We start from the raw sequence: 24137 nt of genomic DNA on the forward strand, positions 1-24137 counted from the left end.
GTCTAGATACATTTAAGACTGTTTCATCCTCTCTAAGTGGTGGTTCTAAATATTTTGCAACTGTTATCAATTTCAATGCATAATCTACCATATTTGATTTTAAATTTTGATTATACTTTCCAAAATATAGAATTTCTCTAAACTTGGCTTGCTCTAATTCACCCCAATAATAATTTAAAAATTTATTTTCAAATGTTTGAAAATTATCTAAATCATTCTCAATACTAGCAAACCAAGTTGGTGCATTGACATTTAATGTCATTCTAATATAATCTTTAATATCATTAATATTATTCACAAATCTTAATTTATGTTTTAAACTATTTATGTATACTCTAGGATGCAAATTTTTTATATTACCAGAGAATTTAATCCCAGTCTCATTTGTTAAATTTAAGTAAGGTCTCCCTATGTCTCTCATTTGTGAAATATCATCTATTCTCTGTTCCACATTTCTTATTTGATTACAATTTATTTGGATATTTTGTTGTATATCGTCTAATTTTTCTTCTGTGTTTCTCCTGTCTTCGTTAATTTTTACTTCTAAGTTACATTTCTGTAACTCTATTTTCTGTTCTATATCTATCTTATTATCTTGAATAATCCTCTTTACTTCTGTCCTCTCATTGTCTATCCTTTTCTTGTAGTCATTCCGTATACTTTTTATTTCATTTGCTACTTTTTTCTCTGCAGCTTCAAGTTTTTTATCCATTTGTTTTACAATTTTATTATTATTATCTTCTATTTTCTTTTCTAATTTTCTATAATTCTCTTCCAATTTCTGTTCCATTTTTTTCATGTCTTCTTTGACTTCTTTTGAATTCTCTTCCAATTTTTTCGTATTCTCTTCCATTTTCTGTTCCATTTTTTTCATGTCTTCTTTGATTTCTTTTGAATTCTCTTCCATTGTCTTGTTCATCTGCATCATTAATGACATCAAAGCTGCCATATTGACATTTTCCTCTCTTTCTGGATTCATTTCTGCAGTATCTTGTGGAACTTGAACTAAACTCTCCTCTTGTATAGGTTGTGTTTCTACTTCCACATCTTCTTCATTCTTTTTGCTTCTTGTACCTTTCTTTCCTTGAGACATTTTGAGACTTTACTTGTTCAAATATAATTAAAAATAAAATCTATAATTTTTTCTTTCTAATGAAAATTAATTTATTTATATAAGAGCACTTATCTTCCCAAACTAATTCTTTTAAATAGAGAGCCACCGCGTTGGGTGCCAATTTGTTATGATGTATTTTTTTGTTTGAATGATGAGCAATGAGTATTTTTAATAATATAGGGTTTTTATCGCGGTTCTCAAAGAATTAGCTTGTAAGTACTTTTTTAAATTATCTTTATTATAACTATTATGAAACACACATATATATCTAACCTAGCCAATGTAAATTTAAAATAAACTATCTTTAAATTGATGTTCTTATAAAACTAATTAAATTCTATAGACAATGTTAAATTTAAACAAACTATCTTCAAAATTGAAATTGTTATGACATTAACTAAATTATATTAACAAAATTTTGTACCTTTCTTTCACTGAATGCCTAAATGAACTGTTTTCCACTATATATATTCTAATCACCACTGAAAGTCTTCGTACTTCGGTTATCCTTGTTTTTGGAAATTACTTTATCCAATTATCAGCTTCTACCAATTTAAGATATAGTTTTCTTCACTAGCATTTATACACCACCAGCAAACAGCATTTATATTTATTCTTTTCAATATACCAATATCCAATTATTATAAGTTGATTTATACTAATCTCCAACCATAATATAATTTAATTTCTTCCAATATACCTTTTTTTATCTTCAATAATTATTTGTGTATAATTATAAATGTGCATTAAATTATATGCATAACTTTTAATCTTCATTTAACTCACTATATTAAACTATTGGACTATTTGTACTTGATTCACTGACTCTAACTAACTTTCATAATAAACTGGCCTGACTTCTGACTAAAAACTTCCAAAAACTCTTAAAACTCTTCTGACTGCACTATCTAAAACTTTTCTGACTAAAAACTTTCAAAAACTGCCATCTTGAATCCAAATCACGGGTATTTATATCTTTTGGACATTCTAGAACCATCTCGTAAGAGATCATGTTCCAATTTGTTCTATTTCATACTTGTATGAATTTTCTGGAACAAACCATTTCGCAAACATGGCCATCTCCGGAGATCCAGAGAATTCCATTCTTTTCTATTAATAATTTTGTTTACATTTAGGCTTTTCAGATCAGAATATATAATTAAATTAGTAACTTAACATTCTAATTTAATAAAATACACATTTCAAACAATATATTATTATAACCCACTTTATATTCGTAAATATTTTTAAACGTCACTTCAGAGTATAAATATCTGTCAATCTCCGAGAGTATTTTTGGTTGCCTAAGCACATGGCTCACTTATATATATTTACAATATTAAAATACAACTTTTTACAATTATTATGCTAATTTATTAAAAATGCCCTCACATAAATATATTTTTATTAAATTCTCTAGTATATAACTTATTTAAAACAACCAAATATCTAATATTATGTAGTATATAACTTATAAATTATTTTCTATAAACCCTAATCTTCACAATATATATATATATATATATATATATATATATATATATATATATATATATATATATATATACGTTTATAGTCTAGACTGTCTGTAGTAAAGTTTTAAGCATTTTCGAAGGACCAAAATTTTTTAATGAAAATACATGTAAAATAGTAAATCTATAAAATTGTTACTCGATACAATAAAAAAATTTCCGATAGTTCTTCTGGTTTTATATTAAAAGGTATATAAGTATGTATAAGTTTATCTTAAAATAAACACTTTGAAGGAAGCTTTTAAGGCTGCAAAAAAATTGATAACGCTTCAAAATTTGGTATTTCACCAAGAGCCTCTGCGTTAATATAAAAAAACAGTATTTAAAAAATTAGTGCCGTTCCAAGCAGCAGGCAAACAGTACGGATTTATTCTTGTTATAAACAGTGTATAAATTGTATAAAATTTAATAAAGAAAAGGCTAAATGCGTATTTACAACTTGTGATAAGAAGACGCCTGTACCGTTCCCTAAAAGTACTTGGAATACTAGATAAGGAATCCCGATAATAGAGTAAGGATAGAAGGAGGCCTAAGTGGAAAATTTAAATTAAGAAGGGGATTAAACCAGGGAGATCCGCTGTCCACAAAACTCTTCAATTTCTTAGTGGAGGCAATAATGGGAGATAAAGTGGAATAGGAACGACAGATACGATTTATAATAACAGAAGCCAGGTACTTTGCGGATTATGTAGTGTTAATGGCAAGAACTAAAGGGGGACTGCTGAGGATCTTCACTCTTTGAAGCAAAGGCTAAACAGTATGAACTGACTATTATTAAGCAAAAAACAAGGTATCCGGAAATGGAACAGACCACACATGAAGAAATACAACTGAAGACTACCACAAACAACGAGAGTAATCAGTATTCCTTTAAAAAGTAAAAAGTAACAAGTAAAGGGGAAGAAAGATAAGAAATTGAGTGGCGGATTTCGAGAGAAAGGAAGACTGTCGGAGCGCTAAGCAAACTACATAAAGCGAAAAACAACTCGAGAGGCAAAATTGAGACTATATGTTGAACATCATGAAAGATATTTGTGGGTGTAAAATACTATAAGACGTTTGGAGGAGACGAACAAATGCAGAGATCAAAGAGCTGTACGGGAAACCACAAATTAACAACCAATTAGTATTGGAGAGAGGAATCGTGCCATATGCTTTTGTGAGATGCACAAATAAAAGATGTATTTCCTGGTTTCTTGCAACTTTCTTTTCATTCAGTTGTGTTAGGGTAAATATGTGGTCCACGCAAGATCTTCCAGCTCTAAATCCTGCTTGCTGTTCAATTTCATGAGGTTCGTATTCTTTCTCAATCATGTTTTTTAAGATTTTACCAAACAGCCTGCTAAAGGTACTGGTGACAGAGATACATCTGTAGTTTCCGCAAATATCTTTTGGACCTTTTTTGTGAATTGGAGTAATCCATGCTTCTTTCCAACTATTCGGCATTTCTTCCCCATTTAAGTATCTTGTGAATAGCACTTTAAGATAGCTTATTAGTTTTGGTGTTCCGTTTTTTAGAAGTTCTGCTGGTATGTTCTCCGGCCCGGATGCTTTGTTATTCTTCATCGATTTAAGCGCTTGTTGTATTTGTTCTTCTTCCATGTTTACATATTCACCTTGTACTCGTATTCGTTGAGGTGAGTCAGTATTATAAATATTTCTGTCTTCATTCAGTTCCCTTGCGTAATGATCTTTCCATGTATCTATCTGGATGGGCTGTATTCGACTTTTATTTGATGTGTCGGTTTTCAGGGTTTTTATTAATTTCCATGCCGCTGATGATCGCGCTCCTCCGATGTAATAGTCAACTTCTTCACATTTTGCATCCCATGTTTCATTTTTGTTGTTCCTTGTCATATCTTTAAATATTCTTTGCTGTTCTTTGTATATTTCTTTATCTTCAAGATTCTTAGTGATCAGCCATCTTTTGTACGCTTCCTGTTTCTTATTTCTTTGCTCTTCAAGCTGTGTATTCCAAGTGATTTTTCCCGCTGATCTGTGGACTGTTCAAATTTTATCAAGATCATTGAAACCCACACTGACATTAAATATTGAAGCATCCGAATTTATCAATCTGTCTGCTTTGCAAGTTTTATAAAGCACAGTGGTAAAAATTTGAATTTAGTTTTGCCAAGTAGGAAATCTTATAATTTATAATGTTATTAATAGAAGATTTAAACAAATAAAACAATTTGAACTTGCTAGATGGTCGAGTACTAAATGATTCGTAATGTATTAGTTGCTTAGTCGTAATTCTGAGTAACCATCCATAACAAGCTTCTTCTATAAACCAATACTATGACCAGTGTAGAGTTATGGTATCATGTTATTGACACTAATCCAATCCTCAGAAGATCCAAAGTTTTCATATCAAAGTGCTAAAGTATGTAGTGAAGACAGGTTTGTCAGTTTTAAAATAAATAACACAAATATTATTAATTCCAATCGCTATATCCTCTATTGCAATTAAATTTAGACATGCATATAAATTGGGTTTTAAGAGAGTGTGTAATAAACATGGTTTGGCACTGTCTCGAACTGATTATATTGTTTCAAATAGGTCGTTGTTCCCATTTTCTCAAATAAAAAAGGCAGTTAAGAAAAAGTTCATACTGTTTTAAGAGGACGACTTATGCCTCTCATTAAAACGTCAGATTTAATTTAAAATAAAGTGGGTCACTAAAACCTCGACGGAGCCCAAGATTGTTCCAGAACTTTTCTGGCAACAAAAATATTTATGAAGTAAAAAAGAGTCACAACTCACGATGGCTTTGATCTGTTTTAGGTACTTGGGTTGAATTTTAAGATTTTAACGTTGTTCTTTGGGACAATTTATTCAATCAAAATTTGTACGTTTTTTGACAATTAAAAAGCAAAGCTACAGAAAACATTAATTTGCTTAATTATCATTGCTTTGTTTTTGAAAAAAAATTTATTTTTATATTTCGCTTTAAATATTTTGATTATTCTATTATAATGACTTTACAGTATTATTTTATTATAGTGTGATCTTGTTTAATTATGTATTTTAATTACTTTTTATCATATCTCTAAATTATCTTCTTTTAAATTTTTACGTTCAAACTGGCAAATACAAATGGTTGTCAAGTTCTGAAAAACCACTTATTTAAATTATTGCATTTCTTAAAATTGGACTAAGACTATACAAAAGGCTCGAATTACACATTTAACTCATTAATGCCCAGCGTTGCGTTTTCGCAACAGTTGACATAGCCCACTATGGTGTAATTTTTTAGAAAATGACATGACTTTTTCGGGCAGTCAAAGTTCAGATTTATTTCACAACAGTTTCCTGTGCATGTTTTAATGGGAATTGGTCGCAAAACTTAGGTTTCTATTACCAGATGGCATATGGAAAGTTGTTTTTAGTTAATAGTAAGTCGTTTGTGTACAAAATAACTGTATAAAAATTTGATTTTTGGTAGCCACGTATTGTTAAATCATTGGAAAAGATATATCTATCAAGAAAGTGCTATTATTTTATCTGTGCTAGTTGGTACAACTGCCCAATTGTCAGTGATGCTTTATCGCAACACTGTGCACAAGGCATATTATTAGTACCTACATAAAATCATTTTTCTAAAAAATTTTTTTACGAATGACGAGCACATAAAATTGTAGCGTTTTAAATTTTTCTTTTAACTACGAAATATTGATATGTTAAAAATTTGTTGAATTTAAGTTGAGAAATGTCTCAAGGTTAATTTTCGGGTGGATTCAGCAAATGGTAAGCAATGCGGGAGAAGAAGGGGTGTTGCTAACCGGCGATTGAAATAAAAACGAAAAAAGACAGTTGAGTTGGGTAGGTTTGGAAACGAAGTCAGGTTGAACGGACGTGTGGGCAGTTTAAGTTGTCAAAACCGGCAAAATTTTTGGAATTTGTGAAAATTTACTCTCTGTAATATGACAGATTAGGAAAGAGTAACCACTATTTTGCCAAATATTTAAGGAATTGTGCCATGTAAAAAGCTGCGTATTAGGGTGTGTCCAATAGTCCAATGTGCCGGTGAGTTGGTTCCAACCTCATCTATATTTGTCTCTGGTCGTCTTCCCAGACCAGATTGAAGTGAAGCAATCCCTTTTGTCTAGCAGAGGTTCCAGTATATTTCCATTAAAATCTCAGAAATTTTAGTGCTTATTTGATGTGAAAATCAAGGTAACTTTTTTTTGTGTTTAAACTTTTAAAATAAAAATAGACATTTTTTTAATCATTGCTTTCATAATTTAAATAGTCAATAATATAAATAAAAGTTTTTAATAATTTATTCGTATTGTAAATCTTAGGGTGTGGCTATGCTGTCATTTTAATTGTTCTCTGTTAAATTTGACATATGACAGCTTTGGCATATGATTCATATTTTGTGACATTAGTTTGTTTTGTTTGTAAAAACAAAGGTTGATCTGTATAAATAGTTGTATTTTAATTGTAAGTTATGTAGCAATGCTCACTTGTAAACAAATAGAACACATGTAAGTTTTTTTGTAATTTTGTATTTTGCAACTTTTAATAATTTTTGTGCAATCTGTATGTTGATAAATGTTTGTTTGAGACAAAAATAAACGTTTTGATTTGTTTCTCGGATCCATTTTTTTATTTATTTTAGAAAAATCTCCTAACCTGTTTGTGTGTCTTTATTTTAGGAAGGAAGAAACTTTCTTTCTTCCAGCAGGAAGTTTTCTTCGAAGCGGCGTCCCCATTTAAATAGCTAGAGGTATTTCTTCTTGTCTTTATTTGTCCGTTTGTCCAGGAGATTTATGTAAGTATCCCTTTGTTTCATATTCTGGTAGTTACCCCAATCCGACACCCTGTTTTTTACTTATCCACGACCCCAGCTCTCCAACTAACCCCTGAGTGCCCGTTCGCATAGTAGCGTTTATTTTGCTTGCTCTATCTTCGCCCCCATAGTTTCTGTCCCCAATTTTCTACCCCCATAATCTTACCCTATGGTAGGCAAAATATTATCGTTACAAAATTATGCCTATACTGGAAGAATCGAACCTTATGGAGTCAGCTTCCAGTGCAGATATTTTCTTAGCACCTCCTGAGCCCAATGAATTGACTGATGAAGATAGTAGAGATAAAGACTGTGGAGGAATATTCAATAACCTAAACAAAAATCTGTTGGATGCGGAATCAGAAGCTGTAATTTATCAAGATGAAGCAGAAGAGATTGAAATGGAAACAGAAATAGAGACACAAAATGAAGAAATTCAAGATATTCAAGTGGCATCTACTGAGATTTGTGCAAAAAATATTCTCCTACCACATAAATGGATTTAGGGAGATTTACCAGATTCACTCACTCCTTTACAGATCTTTGATTTTTTTTTTTTTCAATGAAGAGCTTTTAACAAATATTGTAATGAAGACAGTTGGAAATTCCCTTTATTTGGATATTGGACATAAAAAACTCAATGGATCACATACACTCCTTCATTTTATTCACGACCATTCACTCCTTTACAGACCTTTGATTTTTTTTCAATGAAGAGCTTTTAACAAATATTGTAAAGAAGACAGTTCGTTATGCTCTTCAAAAAGGTACTACTTTAGAATTTGGAGTAGACGAGTTAAAAGCCTTTATAGAAATTTTACTAGTTAGTGGGTACAGCACAAATCCAAGAAGGCGCATGTACTGTGAAGAATCTGATGGCGTTAAAAATATACTGTCTTCAAGTAACCGATTTCAAACCATCATAAGATTCCTCCATTTTAACGATAACCTAAACATAGATCGTACTGACAAAATTTCTCCATACCTTGAAAGTTTCAGCAAATCATTTACTGAATACACTGTATGGAAAACCGAATCTAGCGTGGATGCCATAATACCATACTATGGGCATCATGGTATGAAACAAGATATAAAAGGCAAGCCCATACGCTTTGGGTATAAATCGTGGTGTTGGAATCAGAAATCTGGTTACCTCATAGATTTCAATATTTTTCAAGGAGCCAAGAGAAAATACAATGAATACAAAAAAGAATTTGGCCTTGAAGGTGAAATAATATTGCAGATTGCTCAATTTATTCCTAAAATTCAATACGATAGGGTTATGCCTCATTGCTTATATGTTGGTAATTATTTCACTGCTATAAAACTAACTGATTTTTTAACATCGAAGGGAATAGGTTACATAGGATCCGTAGGATTGCGACCAAATAGAACAGAAGAGTGCCCATTAAGTGAAAAGTTTGAAAAATCCATACGTGGAATTTACGAAAATTGGTACGAGGAGAAAAATAAGGTGCTTTATGATGCTGGATGGGAGATGCTTGGATGTGAACCAAGATATGTATGTCTGTTTCATAGATTACAACAAGGCTTTCGATAAAGTCCACCACAAAGAGCTAATGGACGTCCTCAAAGCAAAACAATTACAATACAATGACCTTCGAATTATAACAAATCTATATTATAAACAGCAGGCACACATACGCATTAATGAACACAAATCAGAAGAGTTCGAAATTAAAAGAGGAGTAAGACAGGGGTGTGTATTGTCACCACTACTATTCAATGCATACTCTGAAGAAATTATGAAAAGATCAATGGAATCTCATACAATCTCCAAGACCTCCAAAAGCTAATGAACAAGATAGTTGAGTATGAAGAAGAATATGGATTATCAATAAACATCAAGACAACTAAATTTATGAGGATATCAAAAACCCAAAATAATTATGAAAGCCTGACAATTAACGGTAAAACTTTAAAACAAGTTGAAAACTACAGTTATCTTGGCACAATAATTAATCACACAAACGATTACTCCAAAGAAATCAAAGCTCGAATAGAGAAAGCAAGAACAAACTTCAATAAAATGAGAAGAGTACTTTTTGTAAGAGTACTGAAATTAGACTTGAGAGTTAGGCTGTCAAGGTGTTATATTTTCTCGACTTTGCTGTACGGGATAGAATTTACATTTGAACTATGGGTGTATAGTAGAATCCTAAAGATATCATGGACCGAGAATGTAACAAACAACGAAGTCATGAGAAAAGTCAACAAAATAATCGAAATATTGGAAACCATCAAGACACGAAAGCTGCAATACCTTGGGCATGTTATGCGTAATGAGAGATACAACCTACTTCAATTGATTATACAAGGGAAAATCCAGGTCAAGAGAAGTGTAGGAAGAAGAAGAATCTCGTGGTTGCGTAACTTGAGGGAATGGTACGGATGCACATCAATTGAACTATTCAGAGCAGCAGCATCTAAGATCAGAATAGCCATGATGATTGCGAACCTCCGTCGCGGAGATGGCACGTAAAGAAGAAGAAGATGAAGCTGAAATGACAACAGCATAGTTAGTTTGGCATCGAATTACCATAAAACGACGCCAGTTTATCAAGCGAACAGATTCTCCTTTTCCCAAAGCAAAAAAATAAAAGCAACACATCCACATCTGATTCGGGCTTATAATGAAAATATGGGAGGAACTTATTGGATGGATAAAAATAGTGTAAAATATTTTTCTAGTTCATAAGACGAAGATGAAAATCTTTAATTTTTTGATGATGGACCAACAGAAAAGGGGCCTTCTAACAAGTATAAACATAAGAAAGGACTTCGAAATCCTTTAGCAAACTATAGCGAAGCAAGTTCGAAATTCTGGACAGCCGTATGTGTTAAACAAGGGAAACATTGTCGAAGGTAAAACATTTCAACATACTCCTTATTCCTGTAAAATGAAATGTAATGACAAAATCACACTAGAATGGAAGAACTCAAGAGACAAGATACATTTTTTACATAAAAATGCATCAAAACAAAGAAGACCAAGAAAGAACGGAATAACTTTGAAATCTCCAAATAAATATTTTTGATCCTATTACAGTACTTAATATAAGATCTAAGAAATGGTATTGGCCTATATTTATCTGGGATCTTGATGTCTCTTTGTGTGTGGTCTCTAGCACACGTTCGTTAGATATGTGTGTAACACCATAACTCGAACGCTTCTAATTTGCTTAAAAGATTTTTTATTTTGCTTAATAGAATCTTTAGCTGAAACCTCTTGATCCATCTTAATACCAGCGGTCTGATTGTAGTAGAGATTTTTGAACAAATTAATGTCATACGTGTCCTTAATATTGGTCTCATTGAGATCAAATTTTGACTGGTGACTTCAAAAGCTAGCGACTTTATCCTAATCATATGCATTTATTTATTATTAGTTGCGCCATCTATATGTCAGACTCGGGAGTTGTTAAGCTTAAATTTTATATTTTTATAGTTTTTTTAAATATAGTAAATTATGTTTCGTAATTTAACTAATACAAAAGTATTAGAAAATTATAATTAAAATTCAATTGAAAAATTTTAAACTCAAATGTGTTCGCTTTTTAACTACTACTTTACCAAATTTCTCAACAGTACTACATAATTTATTTTATCGTTTTGAGAGCCTCTTACTGTTCCATAAACTACACCACATTGCAAATAAAGCTTATGTAAACGAACAAACATTTCATAGTATTTAAATAATAGCTTTAAATTTCTAAACAAAAAGTCTATTTGTTTTTTATGCACATTCAAACTGACATTAAACTAACAAATCGGCATAATCTTTTGCAAGTTAGCGGCAAGTATTAGGACCATAAATACAACATGATGACTTACACAGAGTTGTGTGCTCTAAAAAGCCATTAGGAGAATAACCATCGTCTACTCAACTCGATGTTATCTAGAATATTGTCCCAACTTCTATGTCATTAGTTATTCTTATTTTATTTCTACTTTTTTTGCACCAGGACTGTGGTAGTTCTCGGTAATTCGGTGATTAAATATAAAACGTAAGCGAGTAGTCTAGATGCTCTAGTCTAGAGTCTAGACACTCGCATTATTACAGAGTCCTCATCTTTAATTTTAAGGGGCAGTTAATAATACGGGATTTAGTTTTGATGAAAAATTTTATAAAATATAAAAGTTATTTACGAGTATTTCTTTATATTACGATTCTTTAGGTATATAGACAGACACTGAATAGCTTTAATATTAGTAATAATAGTCTCTAGGTTTAGATGGAAAAGACATCAAATTCTTAAAAAACTTGTACTGGAACCAAAACGCCAGAGTTAGGATCGAAGGTTCCACATCCGCAGAAGTAGAAATTAGGAGGGGAGTTAGACAAGAATGTGTTCTGTCACCTCTGCTGTTTAATCTTTATTCCGAGTTTCTATTTAAAGAAGCATTGCAGGATTCCAAGGATGGAGTCAATGTGAATGGCGTAAATATCAACAGTATCAGATACGCCGATGATACAGTGTTAATTGCGGATTCCGACTTAGGTCTACAACGACTCATCGACAAGACCAACTCGACCTGTGAGCAATTTGGTATGAAAATAAACATTAAAAAAAACCAAAGTGATGTCAATCCGAAAAAACCAAAACGTACCTCAACCTTGCACAATAAATGGGCACATTTTAGAACAGGTCAATAGATTTAAGTACCTGCGATGTTGGATCGATAGCAGCCTAAATCCTGATCTAGAAATAAGGTCGAGAATAGAACAGGCCAGAAAATCTTTCGAAAAAATAAAAAAACCGCTTTGTGATTCTCGAATAAAACTCGAAATTCAACTACGTTTATCAAAATGCTACGTCTGGTCGACTCTTCTATTGCAGTTGAAACGTGGACCCTTAAAACTTCAATCGTAAATAAATTGGAGGCCTTTGAAATGTGGATCTACAGGAGAATACTCAAAATTTCATGGACATCGCATACCTCAAACGAAGAAGTGCTGCATATAATAGGCAAGGAAAGAGAACTTGTTAACACAGTAAAAGTTAGAAAAACATCATACCTAGGCCACATACTGAGAAATAATAAGTACCAATATGCCCAACTTATAGTGAAAGGAAAAATCGAGGGAAAGAGAGGCCTAGGAAGGAAAAGACTATCGTGGCTCAGAAACATCCGACAATGGACAGGGCTAAATTTTGAACAGCTAATAAGAACAGCTGAAGATAGAGAAGAGTTTAAAATTGTAGTAGCCAACCTCCATTGAGGAGAGGGCACTTTACGAAGAAGAAGAATAATAGTCTCTCTTTATACCGCTAATGCAGTTTTGGAAGTATAGTAGGGTAATTTGCTATTTCTTGGGCGTACGGTATACACGGAAGGTAACAGGGCTAGTGCTATGCAATAACCGCCATTATTACCACTGTTTTTACACAAGGTACTCATTTTATTTAGACTGAGTTGACATGGGGTCTTTAGATATTTTAAATATAATTAGATGTTTTCTCCGGTACTGAAGATCGAACCCCAGCCTTCTACGTGATGGCCCTTGAGTAGCTTTAATTAGGTAAATTCCTAGATCTATTTGCAACTATCTAGCAATCGACGAAAATTTTGATTGGTGTAGAACATACATTAAATATTCCTTTAGTCGATAGATTAGTCACTACTAGAATAAATCAAAACAAATAGGTAAAACATAATTTAACTTACGTTTACAAGCCTCTGTTTTATTTTAATACAAAATTAAAAACAATCAGATCACCGAAAACACAATAATATGGTCAATTTTGTACCATATAGGAGCAATATGATGTTCCTCTTTATGTATTTTCAAAACTTTTAGATAATAAGGAAACACATATCCAAAATCCAAATGGTGCCAGTGGTATTTGTAGTGAAACAGTGACTATCTTTGAGAATAAATTTACTCAAATAGCTTCTCTTGGGTCTATGAGTATATCACAGATATTCATTAACAGATTCACGGAGTAGTCACGATTCCTGTCGCTCACTTGGGTAATTTCAATCTTGCGCGTCCAAATAGCGGGGATAGACATCTGTCACTTTAGTATATAGAAGTGAATAGATTACATGATGAAGAAACTACAAGAAGAATATACCAAGGCTAGCCTAGATATTAACCTCGTGAAAACAGAGTACCTATCTACAAGTGAAGAAGACATAGAAGATCTACAGATTGATGACAACGTAACAATTAAAGGAAAAGATAAATTCAAATACTTGGGGTTTATAATTACGAAAAACGCAACAACAGAGGAAAAAATTACACAAAGATTATGACAAACAAGAACAGCAATCCGACAACTTAATTCAGTATGGTGGGATAGACACCTAAATATAAAGACAAAAACACAGATTTATAAAACATTAGTGCGAAGTATTATGTCATATGGAGCTGAAAAATGGATCCTAAACAAGAAAAACAGCAGTAAGATAGTAGCAACAGAGATGGAATGCCTGCTAAGATGCTGCAGAATAAGAAGAATGGATAGGCGAAGTAATGACGAAAGAAAGCAAAGAACATCAATAGAAACAGACATATTAACATATATAGAACAAAAAAGACTAAAGTGGTATGGACATGTAAGAAGAACTAGCGACAGCAGATGTTTAAAAAGAATAACCGAATGGAGCCCCATAGGAAGGAGGAAAAGAGGACGACCCCGAAAATCCTGGAGGAACGAAGTAGACAACGCCATGAGTAAGAGAGGCCTAAACGATGGAGAATGGAACAACAGAGAGATGGAAACGGTTGAGCGAGGGAAGGCAGCGAATACTGTAGAATCCCTGAATCCCTAAAGAGTTAGTTTTAGGTCAAGCGGATTCTGAAAGGAGAAGAGCACAATTAACGCAATTTTGAATGTACTCAAGGCATTACACAACATTGGTAACGAACAGCGCTAAGCGGATCTGCTGCTCTTTCATGTTAGAAATTCATTTAACACTCTGCAGTGGAAAGAGGTGATGCGTGCATTGGAGGAGAGAAAGTGTCTTAGTTACCTGATGAATGTGATGGCGAGATGGCTTTCCAAGAAAAGGATCATGGTTGAGAAGGGCATGTTCGTTGACGTAACGGCTAGGGTTCCACAGTTATCGGTGTTAAGCCCGACGCTATGGAAATTGGCATACGACGGGATCATGGACTGCGAAAATATAGAAGGTATCCCTTTGCCTTTGCGGATGATTTCGCTGTGCTGAGAATCAGATCTCCGATTTCCGGTAAGGCATATGGGTAACTCCAATCTGCAGGGGCAGATTGGAGTTGCCCATACACTCTGCAGTGGAAAGAGGTGATGCGTGCATTGAAGGAAAGGGAGTGTCTTAGCTACCTGATGAATGTGATGGCGAGATGGCTTTCCAAGAAAAGGATCATGGTTGTGAAGGGAATGTTCGTTGATGTAACGGCTAAAGTTCCACAGTGATCGGTGTTGAGCCTGACGCTATGGAAACTGGCATACGACGGGATCATGGACTGCGAGAATATAGAAGGTATACCTTTGCATTTGCGGATAATTTCGCTGTACTAAGAATTAGATCTCCGATTTCCGGTAAGGCATATGGGCAACTCCAATCTGCAGGGGCACGGCTGACATAAAAGAAATGCGTCAAATATCTGGGAGTGACGCTACACGAATACGACAACTGGGGAAACATATACGGGTAGTAGCCCTGAAAGCAGCGAAGAATAAGGTTGCACTGGTTAGGGTGATGCAAGTAGCATGCGCCTACAGGACTGTATCTACTACCATGGGTTGCGTTCCTCTGCATGTTAGTAGTAGTAAGGAGATATTTCTATGAGAGAAGAGAGCATTTGACTACAGATATAAGAAAAGAAGAACGGGAAAGATCAATGCAAAGATGGCAAGAGGAGAGAAACAGCACGGAAGATGTTGCCCATTGGACTTAGATGCTGAACCCGAGCCTAAGGTACTGGATGGACTGTGGTAACAGGCGACTGGATTAATTCCTGGCGCAATCCCTGACGATTAATTCCTCACAGGAGACGGGTGTTTTAGGACGTATCTTCATCGGTTTCGAAGGACAGATACAGACAAATGCCTATACTGCGAATACTCCGACACTGTTATTTACACAATGCTGAAGTGTAATAGATAGGCAGTGAAGAGAAATATAATGTATAGAGAAATAGGTATAAACCCTGTGACTGTAAGAGAGATGATGGCGGTAAGTAAGGGGGGATGGAATATTGTACACAATTACATTCGAGCAGTCATTAAAAAGAAAGAAGAAGAGAAAAAGCAGCCGCACCAATGACAGAGATACGATATAGATAAGAGAAATAAATACTCTGAAAGTGTAGTCAGCCTTATATCTGCCATCCCACTTTCGGAGTATGGTACGTGCGAAAGGCAATTGCGCACAAGTAGGAGAGGCTATATATAGTTGGTTGGCAGGATAACAGGAAGTCATCCGTTTGCAGGTCTCCTTCTAGGGGGAAATGGGCTCGGATGTACCCCTCTATTCTAAATTCAATACACGCTAGCCACCTCTAAGGATGGGTTAACCTGGTACAGTTTATAGAAAATTTCTGCCTTCGAAACTTAAAGAAAATTGACACTTAACGATAACGACACAATTCAAATTGACATAAAAATAACGATATAAAACTAAATCTACAACTCACCCTGTATATTAGTTTTTTGTTTGAATAATGAAGTAAATGTTAAACAACTCTAAAAATTCTCACAATAAAAAAATAAAAGTTCAACAAGACTTTAAGGTAGGTAGATTTCGCTATAGCAATTTAACAAGAGTGAAGAATTGTGTAAACACAATCAATAAAATACTTAACCAACTTAACTAGATTTTAAGATTAACTCCATATTTGCCTGATGACTAAAGTTTTTCAATAATATAATCTACATTCTATAATCATCTTTTTGAACGTTTTATCGATAAACTAAGTATAAGATAAGATAACTTTGGTAAGATCCCATAGGAAGATCCAAGATCAAATGAAAACTTATCTACTGATATCATTTTCCTAGTTTCAACTTGTTTCAATTCCTAGAACTTATGTAGAATTTATGCAGAACCATATTTATTTCTGGCAATTTCTTAATTAACTTAGGTTTTATATCTAAAACTTTGTAAAATTTTAATAAAATCAAGTACCTACACTCTAAAATGTGCTCTTTAATAAAACTTTCGGACATTTAGGTCACATTTATTTTTCTCGTTCATTTGCCAACTATAAAATTACATTTAGTTTGAATTATAAAACTTTAAAGTAGAAAAGGAAACAGTGATGCGAAATTTAAACTTGATTCTCACGAGACTTTAACTTCTTTTTATTTCTGGATAGCTTTATCTCGGACTAACTTTTATCAGAATACGTAATGAAGATTTCTTATCTCTTGGTACAAAAAACCTCACGAGTTTTGTCACAATACATTATATCATTTCCTATAAAAGTTTTAAATAATAGTTTTGAGATTTCCTTTAAAGTTTTGGTTATTGAATTAAATTTTAATAAATTTATGAATTTCTGTTATATTTTCAGTGTTTCTGGTTTCCCAATTTTTAAACTCGAATTAAATATTTATTATGTTGTTAGATTGTTTCTAAAATATTGTAAAATTCAATACAATTTCAACTGTAACTGTCAAACTTAGTGCGAATTTTAGTTTTCTCCTGGAAAAATATTAATTTTTGGCAGTTCCCTGGAGACTCTAGACTTTATAATAGGGGACTGACCAGGATCAAGTGATTTTTAGTATGCTACCGTGCAGTTTCCAACTGTAATGTAGAACCTACAAACCTAATAAATCCATATCACCAAGTAAGTCAAATAAATACTCTACCTTTGATAATTACCTATTACGTTTTGATAATTATCAACAACAATATCAGGTACAGGTTTTTATTAAATAGTTTTTTAAAATTAAAGTGTTTATCTACTAGATACTACTACGTAAGTCATCTATACGTAATTATTATTTTATTATTGTGAAAAGAAAACGTCAAATAATAAATATACACTACCGTACAATCATTTTGTGAGGTTAGCTGCTTTAAGTAGCTTATAGTAGCATGCGATTGGTTTTTCATTTACCAGAGTCTAAGTAAGGCCTTCGCCACCGCAGCTTAAAATGACTTCACACAATGTAAACACACCTTCCGATCTAACCAGTCCAGTAAATCAACGTTCGAATATCACAAACAGTTATGCTTCAGCCGCTTCACATTCTTTTCCGAGTAAGAACCAAGCAATTGTATTTAGTTGTATCGATAATGCTAAACTGCAGGATTATCTCATTCCTTTGGGTACAATCATCAACCCAAAAAATATTATTTTTTCATCTAGATTATCTCATAATAGAATCTGCATGTATTTGGCAAACAAAACCGTAGTAGATAACTTCATGACACAACATGGCTCTATAGAAGTACTCGGCGAAGTTGTAACAGCACGAAGACTTGTCTCTCCAGCAGAAAGACTAGTCTTGTCTGGAGTCTGCCCGTCAATTCCTCATCAAGTATTAGTTGAAGAATTACAGAATATCGGTTTAAAGCTTATTTCCCCAATAACATTTCTGAAAATTAGCTCGACTCTTCCCGAATATAGTCACATATTGAGATTTCGGAGGCAAGTTTATATAAGCCCTATAACATCACCAATTCCAGATTCTATTCTAATAAATTTCGACCAAACACCTTACCGCATATTTTTGTCTCAAGGTACACTCACCTGCTTTATTTGCAAAAATACAGGACACATATCATCCCAATGCAAAATCAGTTCAGTAACGGAATCAACTCATATTGAGTCAAACAATGAAGTACCAAATCAAACAGCTTCAACAAGTATACTACACAAGGTACCAAACACCCAGCAGTCATCAAGTTATCCATTATTAAATCCGAGCATATCACATACACCTACAAATCTCCACAACAAAGAAACTACTAATACTCCTACTCATAGCAACACTTTTAATCAACCTCATTCAGCGGCAATACCGTTTTCACAAACTTCGGAAGCAATATTTTCCAATCTATCAGCTTCTTTTCCATTAGATACAACTGCAGAAAATTCTAATAAAACTGATACATCACCACAATTTTTTGAAACAACCAATTCAGTACCTCCAGTACTTCCAAATGTAATAAAGCCACATCATCTAAGTGAAAACTCTAATAGCAATTGCGAAAACGCAAGTTCTTCCATAAAACGCAGTATTGGTGAGATCGACACGCCTCCCTCAGATTCAGCAATTTCATCAGAAAATCTGTTTGCAAAACCCAAACTCTCTAAACCAAAAAAACCGCGCTCATCTAAAGTTCAATCTACACGGGAAACTCTTGAAAATTTCATTGATAATCATACCCCACCATTCGTTTTAAATTTCCACCAATTGTTCTTACTGATTGATAATGTCCAAGGCTCCCCCGACACTATTAGCGTCGTTAAAGAATTTACAACTGATATGGTTGGTTTACTCCGTCTTTTACAAAGCAGCTATCAATATGTATCAATATCATCTAAAGTTCAATCTACACGGGAAACTCTTGAAAATTTCATTGATAATCATACCCCACCATTCGTTTTAAATTTCCACCAATTGTTCTTACTGATTGATAATGTCCAAGGCTCCCCCGACACTATTAGCGTCGTTAAAGAATTTACAACTGATATGGTTGGTTTACTCCGTCTTTTACAAAGCAGCTATCAATATGCAAATGATAGATCTACAAAAAGCAAGTTTACAAAACTTCAAAAGAAACTATACACCCACTTAGGGAAAGAGATTTCTGACTTAGATAGTGACTCTTCTGTAGACAATCGTTCAGTATCATCTAACTCCGAATCTGTTAACAACATTCAACTCGATACTTCAATGGAACATTGATGGATTCTTCCATCGTCTCCCTATGCTACAGCTTCTTTTATCTGAATATTCTCTAGATATTATTTGTCTACAGGAGACAAACTTAAAGACCAATCAGTTGTACAATTCAAAAAATTTTACTTGTTTCCGCAAAGACCGTACAGATGCAAGTCGTGCAAGCGGTGGTGTAGCAATACTAGTAAACAAATCCATCGAGGCGATACAAATTCCAATAGTAAGTGATTTGGAGGCCGTTGCTATCAGAATCATATCTACCAGTTTAGTACCTATTTGCAATGTTTACCTTCCTTGTGACAAACAAGTAAGTTCTGATAGCCTTTGCAGGTTATTAGAGCAACTGCCACGTCTCTCTACATTCATTAAAACACATTTTTCCGAAACATCCTTTTGAAAAGTTGCTAAAATACCAGCTTTCCCAAGCTCATGAACATGGAAGAAGCGTCCAGTTTTTATGGGTTCCCTCACACGTCGGAATAACAGGAAATGAAGAAGCTGACAGGATTGCACGAGAAGCAATTTTAAGTGATTTGTCGGAGCCGATAGACAAGTGTGTTTCCAGTGACTTAAAAGCTTATTTTAAAAATAAAGTGTTGTGTTTGTGGCGAAATGAGTGGTCTCAAACTAATTCCAATTTAAATAAAATCAAAAATAATGTGTCTCAGTGGTTTCCATCGTCGCGCAATAGACGAGAACAAATTGCGGTTGCGCGTTTGCGTCTAGGACATGTCAGATTAACGCACTCCTACCTCTTCACAAAGAAAAATCCACCTATATGTGATCAGTGTAACGTCCGATTAACAGTCGAACACTTTTTAACAATTGGTAGTAAATATGACCAAGAAAGACAGCGCTACAAGATCCCAAACGCTCTACCACAGGCTCTAGGTCAAAACTGTTCCTGTGACAATATAGTGAATTATCTCAGATCCATAAACATTTTGTATAATCTGTAGGTGTTTAACTTTGTTATTTATATTTTGTTCCGTCGCTAATAACCTTTTGGTGGATGCGACATCTTTTTCTAATAAAAAAAAAAATATCAGGTACAACGAACAGTTGCCCAATAAATCAACTATTCTGTTTCTACATCAAACTCTCAAGCTAACTTAAACTTAAAAATCAATCCAGAAACAGAATGAAGATATGGGAATGGAAAATCCTGAGGAAGATATATGGATATATGGATATATAAGACGGTTTATGGATAAGAAAATCAAACGATGAGTTACGGAGAGCGCCCACCAAACTGCGCGTGGCAAGTGGCAAGTAGCAAGTAGCACGACTTGACGTCACTGTCATTTTGGTGTGCGCTGAATCATTCGTTTTCATTGGTTACATTTTAAGTCGTGCTACTTGCTACTTGCCACTTGCCACGCGCAGTTTGGTGGGCGCTCTCCCTTAAAGGAATTATATAATCAACCTGATAAAATTGAACTAGAACGCCAGAAAAGAAAAATGAATAACAAGAAGGAATGGAGAAAACTTAGATATCGAGCCAGAGAAGATCTCAGTACATAAAGAAATGCGAAAATGAAGAAAGAACAAACTTTTCAAGCGATGGGTTGTAGCGCTACGTGATTTCATCACGTAGCGCTACAACCCTTGGGGTGAGAAAAGGCTTTTCTGAATACATTAGTAGTTGTGAAACCTACAGAGAGGTAAGGGGGAGAACGGGAAATATCTAGAAGGCAAACATCGACCGAGTTTTATTTAAACACTGAACACAATCGAATACGGGTATGCAAAAAGATGTTTATATTAGAGATCTCTGTATTAGAGAAATTGTCATAACGAAGTAGACCAGAAAAACAGTTGCAGATACTAAGCAAGTTGAAAAGCAACAGGAAAGCGGAAAAGCAATAAAAAACTATACTTGGAAATAGTATGGCAATCAAAAGCACAAATATATAGAGCGTACTGCAAAGTTTTTTATCTTTATACCAGCCTAAAAAGGATAAGCGCGTTTGTGTAGATTTTAAAACAAAGAATATTTCGCAAGATGAGTACAATTTTCACATTCTGCTGAAACACGAAGCACGTGAAGAAAAGGTTACTGACAAAGAATCACATAATTAAGTTTTTACAATTGATCTGCAATCTGTGCTACTCTGTCCAAAGTCCAATGTGAGCTCCCTCTATTACAAAACAAAACTTATCGTACATAATTTCACGATTTACGATCTAAAACGCCAGCAAGGTGAACGTTTTTTGTGGAATGAAACAGAGGGTCGGGTTACAGCTAATGAGTTTGCAATCATAAAAGTAAATTTCCTCAAAAAGAAAGTAGAGGCCAATCCTCGTGATCAAAAACTAATTATATTTTGTATAGCGATAGTTGCGCTGCCCAAAACAGAAAATATGTGTTAGCAAACGCCCTCTTCAACTTAGCAATAGAAAAAGTTTTAACTCCGAGTTGACTCAGAGAAATTGTATAAAATGGAGTTACGCACTATGCGAATTACACTGACGAATAGGAGCAACAAACGTTTGAACTAAAGCATTTGGTACTCCTAGCGCGGTCTCATTCTTTGTATACTCTCATCTTAGATATGCAATTAAAATTTGGATAAAGGGACAAAACCTAAAAAATATATCTTATTGTGGGGTGATTTGATTTGAAATAAATATTTAGACTAAATTTTTACGAGAAGTTCTATGTAGGGTGATATAGTAAACATTATTGTAACGCTGAAATAAAATCATTTTCAGCAAACAAATCATATAACAATTGGGAATTATAAAAACTGTCTTTCAAGGGGGATTTCTAATCTCTAATAGTGAATTTGTTACGCTACTGAGTATTTCTTAATCAGTCTCCGTATTCCCAATTGGAGGACCACAATTACAGAAAGGAAATAAAATAAATAGTGTACTTACAAATAACGTTGAGCCTTGCGTTCGCCCTGATGGCCTTCTGGAGTCTAGCCGGTCCCACCTGGCACTGGTACTCGGCATCGTCCTCGAGGGATGCGTTGCTCACTCTCAGGTTGTAAACTCCATGTCTTCTGTCCCCTATCACCGAGTAACGAGGGAATCCCGGAATTACCGACAAAAAACCTACGAGAAAGTAAACACGTTGAGGATACTAAAAATAAATTGGAAATATTGATTTCGTCGTCTCGATTGGAAATGGAATGACTGTTTTACTACTCCATAAATACATTTTAAGAAGCGCAAGTGGAAGTTGTTACGAATACGCCAAAAACACCCCCATAAAGATTAACTTTTGTTTTAAATCTTACAAACGAATGTGATTTTATTGAAAATTTTTCACAAAATGGATGTATTACTACATATCAATAAGGTTGGTATTTATATCTGATTTTCTGATAGAATTTTATGTGTGCATATTCATAACCGTTAAAAAATTGAAACATAAAATACACTGTGGTTATACCCAAGACAGTTGACTTGCAGCAGAAACTTAAATCATGAAAAATTTGTATGCCTTTTTTGAAATTTGTGCGTTTTGGTGCTTATTTATATATCTGTTCGTTTGAACTGAAAGCGCGAAGTCCATGTTCACAGTAAATGGAGGTAAGCAACCAATAATACACTTAAAGGTATGTATTATCTTTCGAATAGTTTCAAAAAGCCCTAAGTGGTACATCGGTCTTTTTTGCATGACACATTGATTCTTAAAAAAGTCCAATCTCTATGGGCAACCGCCTGTCAGCTGTGTAACAATTGAGGTTATAAGCTAATGTTTTTGCGTGGTTTGTAGATAAAAGTAACTTTTTTCTTTATCGAGATTAATGTGATAATAAATAACAACCAGAAATGTCTGAATCAAGAGCAATGAAGATGGTAAAAATGTGTTTACAAGAAAACAATGAAGGTAAGTGAACTTTTTTCTGTGTACTGTGAAAATCTTCAAAATGTTCTACTTATCCTTTCTATACATAACTAACTTAAAGTAGGTATACAATTGTTGTGAAGTGTAATATGTTGCAAAGTTTAACCTACTTTTCCATGCTTAATAACAAGAGCTTGATTTTTAATCAAACTATTTAAGAAGTATCGCAATAATTAAAACATTGTTATTTTTTAGACATTCCTGATGTTCACTTTACTTATGTGCCTGAATCTGATTCATCTAATGAACATAACCATGTTTCTGTTCATGAGAACCACAATACCTACTGTCAGTTGAAGCCTGTTATGTTTAATGATGTTGCCAATGGAAATTTCTCCATGGATGAAGAAACTGAGAGTAAAAACATATTTGCTAAACCTTCTTGTAGTAGATATTCTGACGTTGCCAATAAAAATTTCTCCGTGGATGAAGAAATTGAGAGTGAAAATATATTTGATGAACTTTCTTTTAGTATATATTCTGACAACTCTATGAATGACGTAATACATGAACCAGATAATAGCAGTATCAGAAATGATTGTGAAGATAATACAACCATTACCTGTGTTCAAGAATATGATTACAGAAAGGTGCTTTCCAAAAAACTGAACATGGATAACAGTATTGACGACTTTCACGAGGGAGATGAAACAGAAACATTTGTAAAGAAAACTAGAAAGAGAAAGCAGAAGCCTTCAACTTGGAAACGTAACCTAACAAAGGAGAAGAGACGATTAGGAGAGGAATATGTAGATTTTAAAAATAAATTAAAAAAAGCTAAAGAAGTAGGTGCCTAGTGCAATAGATTATGTAGGTTTAAATGTATTACTAATATACAGGATAATGTTAGAACACAAATATTTAATAGTTTCTGGAAAAGCCAGAGAGACTGGGACCATTAAAGACAATTTATTGCACAAGCAGTGATGTGGGCACTGCTAGCAGCGACGTCCCAGAAATGAC

The 24137-nt window shown here is 33.8% G+C and overlaps 1 protein-coding gene across 2 annotated transcripts in view; it reads right to left on the reverse strand.

The window, feature by feature from the left end:
* sns (nephrin adhesion molecule sticks and stones) overlaps positions 1-24137 on the reverse strand; it is a 403489-nt gene that overhangs the window by 179955 nt on the left and 199397 nt on the right. For both annotated transcript variants that reach the window (XM_072543325.1, XM_072543324.1), the window contains exon 3: positions 22196-22375. In XM_072543325.1, coding sequence (XP_072399426.1) covers positions 22196-22375 — 180 coding nt within the window. The remainder of the gene's footprint in view (positions 1-22195; positions 22376-24137) is intronic.

Source organism: Diabrotica undecimpunctata, chromosome 9 (assembly GCF_040954645.1).
Source record: "Diabrotica undecimpunctata isolate CICGRU chromosome 9, icDiaUnde3, whole genome shotgun sequence".
NCBI lineage: Eukaryota > Metazoa > Arthropoda > Insecta > Coleoptera > Chrysomelidae > Diabrotica > Diabrotica undecimpunctata.